The 17,167-nt window shown below is 39.1% G+C and overlaps 1 protein-coding gene across 2 annotated transcripts in view; it reads left to right on the forward strand.

The window, feature by feature from the left end:
• The first annotated feature begins 585 nt into the window (after nt 1-585).
• The window catches only part of LOC106565900 (immunoglobulin superfamily member 21), a 298,252-nt gene continuing 281,670 nt past the window's right edge, over nt 586-17,167 (forward strand). The window contains exon 1 of one of the 2 annotated variants that reach the window (XM_014133564.2): nt 586-1,188. In XM_014133564.2, the coding sequence (XP_013989039.1) occupies nt 1,050-1,188 (139 nt within the window). In that variant the 5' untranslated portion in view covers nt 586-1,049. The remainder of the gene's footprint in view (nt 1,189-17,167) is intronic. The other variant, XM_014133565.2, reaches the window with a different exon arrangement.

A 17,167-nucleotide genomic window follows, 5' to 3' on the forward strand; every position in this document is an offset into this window, starting at 1 on the left:
CATTATGTGGACCTTGAAGCAGCTTCAGGTGTCTGTTTGTGTACAGTGAGAACATATCATTTCATCTTGATTTGTTCCAGTAGCAACGCTGTCTTTGAGTTCAAAATCTAACTCTGCTGATTTGATGACATTTTGTGAGCACCTGCAGTGAGTGCATAGAGGATAACATATGCATATGCCTTATTCAATCTATTGTGGATGATTTTCAAGAATTGGCCAAATGGACAAATGCAGAGTTTACAAATAAAGTATGTGTGGACACTAAATCCACAATAACATCCATACCTCATTTGTATTTGATCATGGGACATACTCATGATAAAGAGTAAAGGAGGGGAGAGAAACTGACATAATCCTACACTTGCATTAGGAGCTTGGCGCAGGCTACTAAAATGCGAATATTTGGGCAAAAGGTTTTCTGTTTTTTTAACAGAGGGGCAAGGTGCACTTCGGGATTAATTCATAGTTTTTCATGGTGATGACGCTCATGGTTCTGGTGCTATAGTATGCCAGCTAAAGATGCTGAAACTATTCAGGTTCATTGCGTTAATGTACAGTAGAATAAGGCGTTGCAGTATACAGGAGGTTATAATGATCTTTAAAAACATTTTCACTAAAGAAAAACAAAATCCTGCTGAAATAAATCGGTTTAGTGGACAGAATTAGAGGGGAAGGGTTTAGAGCCAGGGTAGGATTAAGGAAAATTGTGTGAAATAAAGAGCGAGTGATCAGGAGTGACTGTATGCTTGCGTGTGTGCTGGAGGGCGGGAGGATAGAGCGCGCGGGCGAGAGAGAAGAGCATTGACTGAGAAGCATAGATTTTCATCCAACCTATATAATTTTTTTCTAATCATCGACTGCACTGCTTAGCGTTGATTGTCTAGCAGGAAAATATTTTTCTACGCAGTTGAGGAACCGTTTCATTTGACGATTGTTGGTCCTCTTTGCTGTAATTTAAGTGTACTTGGAACGAATTTATCATATTTCTATTTATACTTGAGCTGCATCATGAACAGTTTGTGGGCACCTCTCGATCTCACACCTTTGGAATGGTGGGGATTACGCAGCCGACAAATGGGGAGCATGTAAACGCAGATGGAGTTTGGGATTTATTGCAAAATAAGGGAAAGATGACTGTCTTCTCTTTGTGTCTCCTCTTGTTCGCAGATCTGCTGGATTTAGCCGTTGGTAAGTCATCATTTATGCATAAAACACAGTATGTGAGAGTTGAATAAAAAAAGCCTCTCACATTTTAAGAATTCGTGAGGTCATAATTTCGGAGACGCTGTGGAAGGCAGATGGCTGACTCCATGTACATTTGAAACAGTTTAAATGTTGGCCGCTCATATTATGAACCATAGCATTCAATATGTATGCTCATAGAATTGCCTCAACTTTTCCCCATTCCGATAAAGTGAATGGTTTCCTTGAAGACCCTAGAATGGTATTCCTCCGCAGCTTCAGTATTGACTGCTGGCATCCTCAGATATGGTATCGTTGGGTACTAGGGTTTGGTAAAGGAGAGCATAGATGGAGGAAGTGTGCATCACACATCATGGTATTTCTTGCAAATGGTCCATAAACTTTACAGTGTGAAATCAAGTAATTATCTTCTTCATGTTATTTTATTATGATTGTTATCATTACTACTTCAGATCGCTAACAGATTTGCTGCCTGTGAATTATGGCATTCAGCTATAGGCTACGGTTATGTTTCGGGCTCCTGGGTGACTCACATTGAATGCAGCCTTAGCTCAAGTGTTCTCCATAGCCCATGAATACAGCCAGGACCAGACTTCTAATAATAACAAAATAACAGTAGCCTTTTATCTGTGAATGAAGACAATTGGTACATTTACTTATCTCCCACATATAATAGTTATAATGGGGAGTAAGAAACGGATGAAAAACTGCCTGGATACTGGAACTTTCTCATAAGATCAAGGCATTGTGTACTGCTGCATATTTTTATAAACAATTGAAGGCTATTCCATGGGCTCCTGGGGTCTTGCATTAGGTTTACGTTTATGATGTAGATCAATAACTTTTATTTAGCCAAACTAGGCTACAGCACAGTCACTGTTAGAGTAGATTTCGTTTATTTGTCTGACACTCAAAGATCTGACCAGATTCTACAGCATTGAATCACACATTTTTACATAAAGCTGCAATATGTAACTTTTTAGGCCACCTAACAAAATTCACATAGAAATGTGATTTATATATACACTACCGTTCAAAAGTTTGATGTCACTTAGAAATTCACTTGTTTTTGAAAGAAAATCTTTTTTTTTGTCCATTAAAATAACATAAAATTGATCAGAAATACAGTGTAGACATTGTTCATGTTGTAAATGACTATTGTAGCTGGAAATGGCAGATTTGTTTATGGAATATCTACATAGGCATACAGAGCCCATTATCAGCAACCATCACTCCTGTGTTCCAATGGCACGTTGTGTTAGCTAATCCAAGTTTACCATTTTAAAAGGCTAATTTATCGTTATTAAACCCTTTGGCAATTATGTTAGCACAGCTGAAAACTGTTGTTCTGATTAAAGAAGCAAGAAAACTGGTCTTTTTTAGACAAGTAGAGTATCTCGAGCTTCAGCATTTGTGGGTTTGATTACAGGCTCAAAATGGCCAGAAACAAAGAACTTTCTTCTGAAACTCGTAAGTCTATTCTTGTTCTGAGAAATGAAGGCTATTCTATCGGGTTATTCCAGCGCAAACTGGCTCTAACCAGAATAGAAAGAGGAGTGGGAGGCCCCAGTGCACAACTGAGCAAGAGGACAAGTACATTAGAGTGTGTAGTTTGAGAAACAGACGCCTCACAAGTCCTCAACTGGCAGCTTCATTAAATAGTACCTGCAAAACACCAGTCTCAACGTCAACAGTGAAGCGGCGACTCCAGGATGCAAATTGCAAAGCCAAAAAGCCATATCTCAGACTGGCCAATAAAAATAAAAGATTAAGATGGGCAAAAGAACACAGACACTGGACAGATTAACTCTGCCTAGAAGGCCAGCATCTCGGAGTCGCCTCTTCACAGAACACTATTGGCAATCTCTCAACCAGCTTCATCTGGAATGCTTTTCCAGCAGTCTTGAAGGAGTTCCCACATATATTGAGCGCTTGTTGGCTGCTTTTCCTTCACTCTGTGGTCCAACTCATCCCAAACCATCTCCATTGGGTTTGAGGTTGGGTGATTGTGCAGGCCAGGTCATCTGATGCAGCACTCCATCACTCTCCTTATTGGTCAAATAGCCCTTACACAGCCTGGAGGTGTGTAAGGGCTTCACGGTGGGAGCCACACATACGGAGATCATCCGTTCACCTACTCTGCGTCTCACAAAGACACGGCGGTTGGAACCAAAAATAAAATGTTTTGACTCATCAGACCAAAGTACAGATTTCCACCAGTCTAACGTCCATTGCTCGTGTTTCTTGGCCCACGCAAGTCCCTTCTTATTGGTGTCCTTTAGTAGTGGTTTCTTTGCAGCAATTCGACCATGAAGGGCTTATTCACACAGTCTCCTCTGAACAGTTGATGTTGAGATGTGTCTGTTACTTGAACTCTGTGAAGCATTTATTTGGGCTGCAATCTGAGGTGCAGTTAACTCTGATGAATTTATCCTCTGCAGCAGAGGTAACTTTGGGTCTTCCTTTCCTGTGGCGGTCCTCATGAGAGCCAGATTCATCATAACGCTTGATGGTTTTTGCGACTGCACTTGTAGAAACCCTCAAAGCTCTTGACATTTTCTGGATTGACTGACATTCTTAAAGTAATGGTGGATTGTCGTTTCGCTTTGCTTATTTGAGCTGTTCTTGCCATAATATGGACTTGGTCTTTCACCAAATAGGGCTATCTTCTGTATACCATCACAATCTTGTCACAACGAAACTGATTTGGCTCAAACGCATTGAGAAGGAAAGAAATTCCACAAATTCACTTTTAACAAGGCACTCCTTTTAATTGAAATCCATTCCAGGTGACTACCTCATGAAGCTGGTTGAGATAATGCCAAGAGTGTGCAAAACTGCCAACAAGGCAAATGGTGGCTACTTTGAAGCATCTCAAAAAAAAATATATATTTTGATTCGTTAATCACTTTTTTGATTACTACATGATTCCATGTGTGCTATTTCATGGTTTTGATGTCTTCACTATTATTCTACAATGTAGAAGATAGTACAAATAAAGAAAACCCCTGGAATGAGTAGGTTTGTCCAAACTTTTGGCTGGTACTGTATATTTATGATTCTCATTGATAGCAAGTCTAAGAAGTGGTAGATCTGTTCTTTGTGTGCTATTTCTATGTTTCATTCTTAAATTTAGTTTTTGCTCTTTTACCCTTCGGTTTTATACACCAGCTTCAAACAGCTGAAAATACTGATTTTGGGTTATGGAAAATATATATTTCACAATTTAGGTGGTACAATGATTCTCTACACTATACTTGCTTGTTTTATCACATACACTGAAATAAGTCTAACTATTCGAATTTTAGCAACCAGGAAATGGCGGAGTGATTTATGCATAGTGCATCTTTCATACCTAGATGCAGTCTATGGGCTGCCTTTTGACTGTCCTATTCCATTCATAAAAGGTTTGAAACACATAATACATTTGAAATATAGTGATTGAGCAGTCTAATCAATTGGTCACTGAAAGCAAAGGATGGAGGCAAAATACTATAAGTCATTAGTTTTCATTTGAAGGAGAGGGAATTGAGGTGAAGTGAAAAATGTGGGCAGAGTGAATTGATTTTGGTGGGTGGAGTGAGGCGAAAAGGTTAAGGAAAGGGAATGCAAATCATCAATGATGCTGCTGCACCTTTAACCAATTGAGGGAGTGAACGCTTTGACACTTTCCTATTCAACCAAGCATGACACTGATTTTGAAGTCGCAGGCAGGGCTACCTCATCACGACAACATGAGCCTGGCTCATGTCCTCTACATACACCCCCTATGACCTCCTACCCCATGAAAGACCGTCCCACAGTTGGGCGCCTTTGTCACGGGCGGGATCTGAACCCTATTCTGCCACATGAGAAAACAACGTCTTGACCATTAGACCAAGAAGCAACTCCCTCAAGGGCTGAGGGTGATACTAATTTTGAAGTTGCAGGCAGGGCAACCTCATCACGATTTCATTAGCCAGACTCAGATCTGCTACAAAATGTCAGGGGACAACTCTGTTTCTAGCTAAAGCGTAGTTAGGAATGTCGGGCTACTTGCCACTAGATCCATGCTGCTCTGAAAATGCAGTGCATTAACTCCATATGCCTACATTGGCCCACTGCATTGTAAGCAGCATCAACCCTTCACTTCCCACTCCACTCAAGTCAGTGAGCCCTCCATTGACGTTTCACTGACGTTTTCCCAAGGGAGCCCTTCTTGTTCGAGGGTGAGAGAACGAGTGGAAGGTGTCATAGTAGTTTAGATTAGAACAGCCCTTTAGTCTCTCTTGTATTATTTTGTGTGTGTGTGTCATAACCTGACATTGAAAGAGTAATATTGTTTACAAGGACAGAGTCTGGCCACAATTGTGTAACTATATAAATAAACTATAATAATACAGACATTTATATAGTATTTTTCAATGGATCTCAAAAATCTGTACACTGAGAAATACCACATCCAGCACCAATGTATAGCACCTACCTGGGTAATGCATGACAGCCATTTTAAGCTACTTACTCACCTCACATCAGCTATCACAGTGGAGAGGTGAGGGAGAGATTTTCCATTATTAGATGACCATGATTGTATGAGGGTCCAGGTTGGAAGTTTTCCCACACATGTACTAAAAACACATTTTGTTTTACCCACATAAAAATGGCCATGGTATAGATACACAGCAATAGTTTCTCATTTAGGGCAGCAGGTAGTCTAGCGGTTAAGGGGTTGGGCCAGCAACCTAAAGATTGCTGGTTAGAATCTCTGAGCTGACTAAGTGAAATCTGCCGATGTGCCCTTGAGCAAGGCACTTAACCTTAATTGCTCTGGATAAGAGTGTCTGCTAAATGAGAAAGAAATCTACTAATCTACTCCTTTTGCATCCCAATGCAGCTCTGTCTTCAATGTTTCTTGCAGCATTGTCCAACTATGGGCATGAGTATTCTCATTTAAATGTTTTGCTCTCTTTTGTTCTCTGTGAGTCAACACTGCCAGAGCAGCTGAATGCCTAGTGGTTGTTTATATGTCTAGCTGGGCACTCTTTGTAAGTACCCCCCATATGGAGAGATGTTTTTATTCATCTATTTGTATGTGCACATTGTGGCAGCACAATGTCGTCTCTTATTGCTGAATCTCAAATACATGTATTTAATTACTGTCCCTGTCATGTTTTGAGTCTGTGGATAACACACAAGCCTAAGGATATTTTGTATTGATTTATAACCTGCTGTAATGTATTCCATGTCAATTATTCAGGTCATAGAGCAGAGTTGAACTTTCTACAATGAACTACAGTAGCTAGCCATAATCCTATTTCCCCACATTGCCCTCTCCTCCACAGTGTCAGGGTCTAAATGCAAACAGAATCAAAAATAAATTAGAAACACAATATCAATGCAGAGGATACATTTTGTCAGCATACATTTTACACGAGTGATGCATTTTTTCATGCTTTATACAATTTCCTCTAAATTGTTTGTAAATACCACTAGATATATTTATGAATTTGATAGATTCATTAGATATTGTATTGTAATATAATATCCTTATTACATGGATACATGGTCTTGGTAAACCAATATGAAAAGGAAATTAAGTTGAAATCTCAACTCTAAACAGCTGGAAATGGGTTCAAAGGGCAACGTGGGGAGAACAAAGTCCTGTGTTTTGATTTGAATCAGGAAAAAGGATGTGGTCTCATGATGTGCTGCTGGTGTGATCTGATAGGAACATCTGTCCATTACAGGGATAAGGATAGTAATAATCGCTGTTCAGGCACACCAGGGTCAGAGGGCACAGGCATACTGAACATCATGTGTTATTCCAAGTCCACAGACACAAGTACTGTGTGGTGGTTAAGCACTGTAGTTGAATTTCTGCTCTGTTATAGGCCAATGTACTGATTCAGTTTTATCAACCCACATCTCGTGATCGGATAATGAAATATTTGATATTGTAGTTTTACATACAGCGTTCTTTTTTGGTTTTGGCGTTTAGTCTGTTTAGTCCCTTTCTAGATCAGTATAAGTCATTATCTTGGACGTTTACTTTGATGGCTTGCTTTGCTCCATGGCAGGCTGTCCAACAGGCAGTGGATCATAACAGTGGGGGGAGATTTAGTGGGGAGTTAAAAAGTTGTGTGTTGGAGTTGATCTGAGGCTTTCCTGTTCACTGTCCTCGTCTGCTAGTGACAGCTGGGCTTGACTCACAGGAAGTAAGAATAGATATTGGCAGGAAAGTGGGCTGTGGTGGCTCCTCCATCAACCAATCACCAGGCTTTATTTCAGCAGTTATATAAAATGATTATGAACAAATCTAAAGCCTACCCTCTGTGCTTTTTAATTAGCATTTTATTTTGCTATTGTGTGGTCAGCGCAGCTACCTTATTCATTTGGTATGTGTCTTTTTTACAGGCAGGGTCATCAACCATGCATTGTGTTTCCGGAAACATGTTTGGGATTAGAGCGGGCATCTGTTACGAACAATATCCTGAACAATGTTTTAGTAGAGATGTTTTTGTTCCGTCTAGAGTATAGAACAAAAATTGCCTGTTGAATTGCCAGTGACTATTGTCCACAGAAAGTTAATTTTGAACTTTTTTAACCTTGCAATTTGGACCTTCTGAAGCCTTGTGACGCCTTAATGTCAAAAGAGGTCTATACAAATCCACAAAGAACACTGTGACTCACATATTACAACTTTTCTTCCAGATTTTCAACGTTTCCCTCCATGTAAACCTATAGAGTGCAAGTCATTCGGCTGTTATAGAACATCAGATTGACCTTACATTGCCTTTGTAGTATTGTGTAGCTCAATATGCTGTCCCCCAGTTTTGTGTTCTGTCAAATGAAGAGGAGAGAATGAAGAGGAGAGAGGAGGTGGGACTTGAGCCTTCTTCCTAATTAACTGTAATGTGTTGTTTAGGTTCCACCAATACACAATGCTCCAAACTGCTGCTCAATTATGCTGCTCAGCTGTCATATAAAAACACTTGTATAAACCAGTGTGGACTCATCTGGTTTACTCATTTTCCTATCATCAAATAGACCCTATAGAGTTTGTCTTACATTGCCACACTCAATAATGTATGACAGTATTTTTGTTTACTGTCTTCTTCAGATAGTGGTATAGTTTGGGAGGAATGGCCTTACTTTAGTTTTTAGTTCCTAATCACAGATTTTTTAAGATTCATGCCATGATACGGCAACATATGAATCTGTTTTATATTTTATGGCACTATATTGAGCCACATGTTAAAAATAAACTGAGGAAACCACCAAAGCTCAGAGGGTATTTGCATGTGTCAATCTATCTATCTATCTATCTATCTATCTATCTATCTATCTATCTATCTATCTATCTATCTATCTATCTATCTATCTATCTATCTATCTATCTATCTATCTATCTATCTATCTATCTATCTATCTATCTATCTATCTATCTATCTATCTATCTATCTATCTATCTATCTATATATCATCTATCTATCTATCTATCTATCTATCTATCTATCTATCTATCTATCTATCTATCTATCTATCTATCTATCTATCTATCTATCTATCTATCTATCTATCTATCTATCTATCTATCTATCTATCTATCTATCTATCTATCTATCTATCTATCTATCTCCTTTTAGGTAATGGGTAAACCATGCCTCTAACATTTTGGGACCAGCTTATAAATGCTCTGTTTGTTAAAAAACTGTATTTGTAAATCCATTAAAGGAGGAGTTCGCTTTTTTTTCACAACCAAAATCTATATTCTTGATGTAAATGGGATGTAATAAAATGGTCCAGACACTTTTTATTTTTTTGAAACTTACCGCAACCAGCGATTAATTTCCTCATCCTCGTTGTGCTGTACAGGGGCTCTGAAAAAAAAAACAATGCGTCATTTTAAAAATGGAAACGGTCTCAGTATAGTGATGCAGGTCTTTGGATGTTGTACACATGAAATTGTGTCATTTTTTTTTACTTATCTGGAATGTTATATTCCATTTTGTGCGACTTGAGCTGCTTCCCCTATCCAGCTGTTTCATTTTCTGGGTAGCCTGCTGCTACAGGTAACTGCCAAAATAAAGGAAACACCAACATCAAATGTCTTAATAGGGCGTTGGGCCACTACGAGCAGCCAGAACAGCTTTAATGCTCCTTGACATAGATTCTACAAGTGTCTGGAACTTCCTGTGTGGAAGCACCTGTTTTCAATATATTTAGTAATGCTCATTACTCTAGTGTTTCCTTTATTTTGGCAGTTATTTGTAGACTAGACGGAGAGGTATCGCTCGAGTCTCAAAAAAATGGAATATAACGTTGCGGATAAAGTTTTGAATGACACAATTTCATGTGTACAACATGTAAAGACCTGCATCACTATATTGAGAACTTTTCCATTTCCAAAGGACATATTTGTGTGTTTTTGGAGCCTTTGTTCATATTTTTAAAAGCCCCCATACTGCACAACAAGGATGAGGAAATCCATGTCTGGTTGGGATAAGTTTCTCAAAAAGATGTGAAATTGCAAACAAAGTGTCTGGACCCTTCTTTAACATGACGTTTACATCAAATATAGAGATTTGGTTGTAAAAAAAGCTTAATTAACCTTTAACATATTTTATTAACAGGGAATCCACATAAATGGGTTCCGCATCCAAGATGACTTGTTGCCAAGTTGTCTTAGGTCCTAGGGAACACTGGAGGGCTTACATCTCCCACAATGTGAATAATGCAACAGAATCTGTAGCCATTATGCCAAATTGATCTTCCCTCGCTGCCATAATACCCACCTCTTGTGTAGGGTAGTTGGAAGAAATAAAAGAGAAAGTCCTGGCAGATGAACTTTAAGTGGCCTGTATGGATGCAATGCAGTCTGCCATCCCAGTCAATGGCCTTAGATATGATAAAAACTACGATTAGTGGAGATAAGTAAATGCCAGGGGCAAGAGAGTTCAAAAAGCACTGTAACTTCCCCCTCCACCCTGAAGTCCTGCACTGATTTGAATTGAATTGATTTGATTTTGGACTGTGTTGAAAAGAGCTAGCTTACTGCTCTGTTTGGCTTGTGTGAGATTTTGAAGGAACTCTCATTCCTCTAGAAGCTGTTGGTGCAGAGATAGGCAAACAAAGGATAGGCTTGGCTCTCAGGGGGTTCAGGGGGTTCCAACAGTTAAGCATAATATTTCAAATCAAATCAAATGTTATTTGTCACATGAGCCGAATACAACAGGGGTAGTAGACCTTACCGTGAAATGTTTACTTACAAGAAAATATGTACTAAATAAACTAAAGTAAAAAATAAAATACAAAGTAACCCAAAAAAATTACATAACAATATTTGTTGTGGCTTCTTTTCATGATCTCTATAGAGCACATGGTGGAATTTAGAGGTAGGTTCCCTCCCTTGATAGAAAAATTGCAAAAATCCTGAAATCTTTGGCAATATACAATAAGCGTCCCCCGTTATAACTTGGTATGTGAGTCGTTTGTACATGAAAGCTTTGTGCCTTGCTCAAAGTAGCATAATACCAGTGGTGATTTTAGCATGTAAATCTTGGTTGGGCAAACTAAAAATATGTTTTTAGATGCATACCTGCAAAGTCACTACACAACACAACACTAAACAATACATTAATTGCACTATAATGGTGACAAACGTTGCCCACAAACCGTTAGGGCCTACATAAAGCATAAAGTGAATCCTTACCACTGCTACACCTGGCTATCAGCGGAGCCTTGTCTGGCAGCGAAACAGTTCATTCAGTCTCATTTACTGCCTTGATATGGCTGACTTGCTTAAACAAATGTGGTTTCTACTGACAATTGAGATTTACAAACAATGTCATAAAGGAACGATGACCGGATGAGAGGCAATCCATAATTTCGATTAAGACATTAATGAGCGAGCTAAGACAGATGTAGTCAATATAACAATTTGTTCAGCACTTTTGAAGGAAAAAGGAAACCACACACTGCTCTTGATAGTATCACTGATATTTAATAAGCTTACGTATCGGCCTCACGGCCTTCGTCAGACCTTTTGTGATTTTTTTTTAATTAGCACCCTTATGTAGACCTAGCCCCACCCACATCCGTTCCACGCATCGAAAGGGGTTGGAGGCGAAGGAAAAACAAATAAGTGCTACCAAATATAACAATATGCATTTCATAAATATTACAAAAGTGTATAAATAAGACGTATTAAACACGTCTGTAAAACCACAATGAGGACGTAGCAAGTTTTCATTATTCATTGGGTACATCGTATGAAAATCATCAGAGTAATGTTAAATAGGGACATCATTTATGTTCAAATTCACAACATAACATACATAGTAATTTCATCATTAAGTCCTTTAGGAAATAATGTCCGGAGGGTGAAAATCCAAAAACATTCTCTTTTACTCAGACTATTATTAATATCACCTCCCCGTCTGATATCTTAACTTTCTCTATGCCACAAAATATTAAGGTAGAAATGTCATGCTTTAGGTCATTAAAATGTATTGCGACTGGATAATCCCTGTTGTTTCTCCTGATTGAACGTTCAGCACTTTTGAAATGTACAGCCACAGAATTCAGAACATGGGCCGTTCTTACAGTATTCTCCCTGTACACCAAGTTAGAACCGTAGGATAAATAAAGGGGGTATATAAGCAGACAATGAAAGCTCTTACAGTATTCAATGACTACATTTCTCTAAAACAGGCTATAGGCTACATGTGTACCACCAAGTCAGAACAGTAGGCTAAGTTATGAAAGGGAAATGGACCAAATTATTAGGGTAAGGCACATGGGCTACTAACAGCTTACTACACAACATACACTGAGTATAACTTTTTTAGCTACAGTATACATATCTCCCTGGCATATAACATAATTTATGCAGCAGCATACAATCAATTTTTGGACTCACAGTTGTGCTGTGCTCACTTGAACAGGAAGGTGGTGCGGCGGTCCTTCTTGTGGGGAAATTTGGTCATAAGACTTTGCCATCAAAGTCTGGTATTCTCTGGATTTATGGTGCTTTCAAGACAACTGGGAACTCGAGAAAAAAAGGGCGAATCATGACATCAGTTATCTTCCAGTCGGAGCCCTAGAAAGAGGACCGAGTTCCCGAATTGTAATTCCAAGTAGGGTGACTTTTCAAAACATCAAAACACCCAGTCAGAGCTAGTTTTTTTCCCGAGTTCCCTGTTGTCTTGAACTCACTGAAGTCTGAGATTTCCCAGTTATGATTTTCAAGTTGTTTTGAATGTGGCAGAAGTCATGCTGACTTGACAGCATGGCCAATGTATTCAACATTTTCTGGGACATGGTGTTGCTTGTGAATATTATCCTTTTAAGCTTGGAAAAGAGACTCTTAAACCCAGACTTGGACCACACACCCTCTCCACCGAATAGCCGGCAGGGGAAACAAAATAGGAATTGCATTTGCAACACTTGCAGTTAGCCACTGATTCCTTCCAAACCACTCATTGCTGAATTTGCAATTTCCAACTTTTTGTGTAATGTTTATGTCCAATGGCTGATGAGCACCGATACGATTTATCTATAATTTCTCTTCATATGACAAGGATTGAAAAGGATTTGCCAGTAGATTGTCAACTTGATTGATGACATCTGCTTGTCTAGCTTGCTAGCTAAGATTTTGAAAGTATGATGTTGACATGATCAGTCCAATCAAAGCTAATAGATATAACCTGATTGGACTTAATTTTATCTGTGGCCAATGATCTTGAGCCTTCTTGGATGGGCACTTCTAATGTAAATCTATGGCAGCACCCAAGGGGGCTTGAACTTTCAAGCCTTCTCTGTAGATTTTGCGGTGACGTAGTGTCCCCATGAATGTCAGAACACTGAGCCAATCACGGCGCAACTAGAGAAGATTACCAACCGCTACGCTGTGTGCAAAGCTGTCATCAAGGCAAAGGGTGGCCACTTTGAAGGATCTAAAATCTAAAATCTATTTTGATTTGTTTAACACTTTTTTGGTTACTACATGATTTCATATGTGTTATTTCATAGTTTTGATGTCTTCCCTATTATTCTACAATGTAGAAAATAGTACAAATAAAGAAAAACCCTTGAATGAGTAGGTGTGTCCAAACTTAGGACTGGTACTATATATATATATATATATATATATATATATATATATATATATATATATATATATATATATAATTTATATATATATATATATTATATATATAGAAATTGTTATTACTCAGCAGCCATGTTTGAACACGATAACCAAAACCACATAATCCATATTAGGATGTATGAAACAGTGAGGAAATTATACAGTGAAATTGCTGATGAAGAGATGGCAGAGCCCAATCTAGTTTGGGACCCACCTGTTTAGCTAATATATATATAGCTAATATATATAAGCCTCTAAGAATAGCACTCCTAAGCACTGGCGATTTCTCATCTCTGTCAACACCTTAACTCATTCTTATCCTTTTCACTTCTGTCTGCCATTCATACAATGACATTCCTAAAGAGAGGCAGAACATCTGCCTGCCAGGCAGATATATATATTAGCTAAACAGGTGGGTCCCAAACTAGGTTGGGCTCTGACATCTCTTCATCAGCAATTTCACTGTAGACTTTCCTCAGTGTTTCCTACATCCTAATATGGATTATGTGGTTTTGCTTATCGTGTTCAAACATGGCTGCTGAGTAATAACAATTTCTGGCCCCTTATTAGAGGCTTGGTAAAGTGTCTCAGCGTACAATAGTGTTCCACTTATATCTGTGTTCATGGTTCATCACAGTGGGCTTAAGCCTCTAAGAATAGCACTCCTAAGCACTGGCGATTTCTCATCTCTGTCAACACCTTAACTCATTCTTATCCTTTTCACTTCTGTCTGCCATTCATACAATGACATTCCTAAAGAGAGGCAGAACATCTGCCTGCCAGGCAGCGCTAGATTTATTCAACGTCACCATGACCTCAGCTTTAAACCATAGGCTTCTGCTTGTCCTTGATGCGTGCTATATCAAGGTTAGAAATGCACATAATAAAGTATCAACACGGATACCATTAGCATTTATAAAGTATGTCAAATCTGAGATGATAAGACGAAAGATTTGTCTTCACGCTGCGGTGCCTGTTCTAAAAAATGAAATATGTAAGGAAGGACAGGCACATTTACTGGCAAAAAAATTCTTCAAAGATCATCCTCAATGATTTGGTCCTTGTGGCAGGGAGCGTCTTGCTTGGAGTAATGAGCGTGCACATTTAAATGTCTGAACTGTACTGCTGGTGCTATCAGCCATCGCAGGCCCAAGCCCTCCCGTGCAATGAACCCAGCAGAACCCTATAAATGTGTGTGCCAATGTATGCAGGTGCTTTATCTTTCTTCCCCTGCCTTCATCTGACAGTGATACCTGCCAGCACTGACAGTGATACCTGCCATTTCCACCGTATATCATCTGCTAGGACCCCACCTCCATCCTTGAGGGTCTGTTTCCTTAAGGCCTCCTTAGCTACATACATGTAGGCATGTATCCTTTATCTGCATTTCCATCAACATAGCATTGTTGTCTGCAGTAGCCTAAGATTCTACCTGCAAATATTTTTTGATTTGACATGATGTTTGCATAGTGAGGGACTCCAGTTACTTGCATCTTCAGTTACAGTATCTAAACGAATATTCCCTACAGTGAATGCACCATCTCTGGGTTTCATCAAAGTCCAGCTGTCAGATTAGGTGAGGAAAAAAAGAGGAGAAGCATCCTAATCTGCACTTTGACGTCAGTCTGGATGGGCCGGAGCTGCGCAGGCGGGCGGGGATGAGGGGGGATTGTGTGGGCTGTGCATTTTATGACAACAGATTATTTCCCATTATTCATTGCAACTTCTTCCCTCTGAACCATAGAGAGGCTTTCTTTCCTGGGGATTGCATTCCTGAGGTGTAACTGTCGAGCGGGAGACAACCAAAAATCATAAAGACGTAATTTTGCCAAATCCTCAGCCACTGGAGGTTTTAGCCAGAGTATTTGGGAAGAGTTTCATTCATCAATTTCATTGCCCCTATATAAGCACTACAGTACATAATCAACACATAACATCTGTAATTTAGTACAACATTCACCCAGCTCGCTAAAACCTTTGATCCAACTCAGGACTTGCCACACAAGTTCACTGAGTTAATTTCCCATATGCCCCCCCCCCCCAAAATAGCTCGTAGTGACACTCGGTTAACAAAATGCTGCCACGTGTTGGATAATGATAATGTGCGTACTCTCAAAGCTGCTACTCTCTGTTCATCATATATGCATAGTCACTTTAACCATACCCACATGTGCATACTACCTCAATAAGCCTGACTAACCGGTGTCTGTATATAGCCTTGCTACTCTTATTTTCAAATGTCTTTTTACTGTTGTTTTATTTCTCTACTTACCTACACACACACACACACACACACACACACACACACACACACACACACACACACACACACACACACACACACACACACACACACACACAAAAACCTTTTTTTCCGCACTATTGGTTAGAGCCTGTAAGTAAGCACGTGACAAATAAACTTTGATTTGAGCTTCTACTGATGTGTCACTACTTTTATAGGACCAGCAATAGTTGTGGAAGTAGATCTAGCGTGGAACACTTTGCCACCTACTGTAAATAATGATGGGGAGAGGGGTTATCGTTGTATCACAATATGCAGGGCCACAGCAAAGTACAGAATGTATTGTTCATTCACGAGCATGATACGCATTTATATAAGAAGTTGAATGCAATCCTTATGTTGTGGATCATTAGCAGTGTTATAACATACTTTGCAATTACAATGACGGCAGGGGTAGGCCGTCATTGTAAATAAGAATTTGTTCTTAACTGACTTGCCTGGTTTAATAAAGGTTAAATAAATTAAAAATAATAATAAATTAAAAACATTCAACACCAGTAAGATATCTACTAGTCTGCATGGCATTTGTAGTAAACATCATTACGTTTTTGAAGTAAATCGATGCAGGTTTATGTGAGTATTTGACAGCATTGCAAACACTGACTCCAAAAAAATCTGAATTAAAAGATCATCTTCAAATTCCATACCCAGCAACTCAAAAAACTGTCCCTGGGTTAGAGCATCAAAGGAATTTAGAGAAAGGTTATACCAAAAAATAAATGGAGTCGCATAAATTCACTGCTGGAGATTTACATAAGAGTAAAGAAAAAGGTATTGGGTAGCGAAATAAAAGTTTGCCCTCAGAGATAAATAGATCAATTTAGCTGAAATGTCATGTAAGTTGTGTGGCTGAGGTCTTAAATACCACTGTGTGTTTTTTGAGGGGGAAACAGTGGTAGTAATCCGCTCCTCCTCTCAGTTAGTTTACAGTAATTTCCTCAGTTAGACTGACCTATGTTTTCAGATATGCAGATTACCCATGTGACTGCCTGGCTCTATTCTAGGAGACTGGCACATGAGGGAAGGCTCACATTAGTCCTGGTCACAGCTGACTGAACATCACATTCTGCAGGGTTCTGAGACCTTGATCATGTAGCAGCAGCATGCTGGAATGTGAAATGCCAGTTAAAGAATGTGTTGGGATTGTAGATAACCGTATCAGTGGTCTTGTTTTCTATATTATCCATTCCCCCAGACCACACTCATGAATATGCATCCACACGTTTCACAGTAATATGAATAAATAATGTATCATATTGTATATGTTTGTAGCTTTGATCATATTTCGGGTAATGTTGGTGACGTCAGTTGTTAGACATCTGATGCTACAATAACAGCAAGACCACTGTGATAAAGTATACTGTAATTAGAAATAACCTAGTTTATTATTTTGATTCCATTCTATAAAAAAGGATGGGCAGCCCTGCACACAGGAGCATCCAAGCATGATTAATTTCCTGTTAGGCTCACCCTGAGTCCTTTTTCTGGATGGAAGAAAGGACCAAAGGTCAGTGCCCCAGATTCCTAGTGTG

This window comes from Salmo salar, chromosome ssa12, assembly GCF_905237065.1.
Source record: "Salmo salar chromosome ssa12, Ssal_v3.1, whole genome shotgun sequence".
Taxonomy (NCBI): Eukaryota; Metazoa; Chordata; class Actinopteri; order Salmoniformes; family Salmonidae; genus Salmo; species Salmo salar.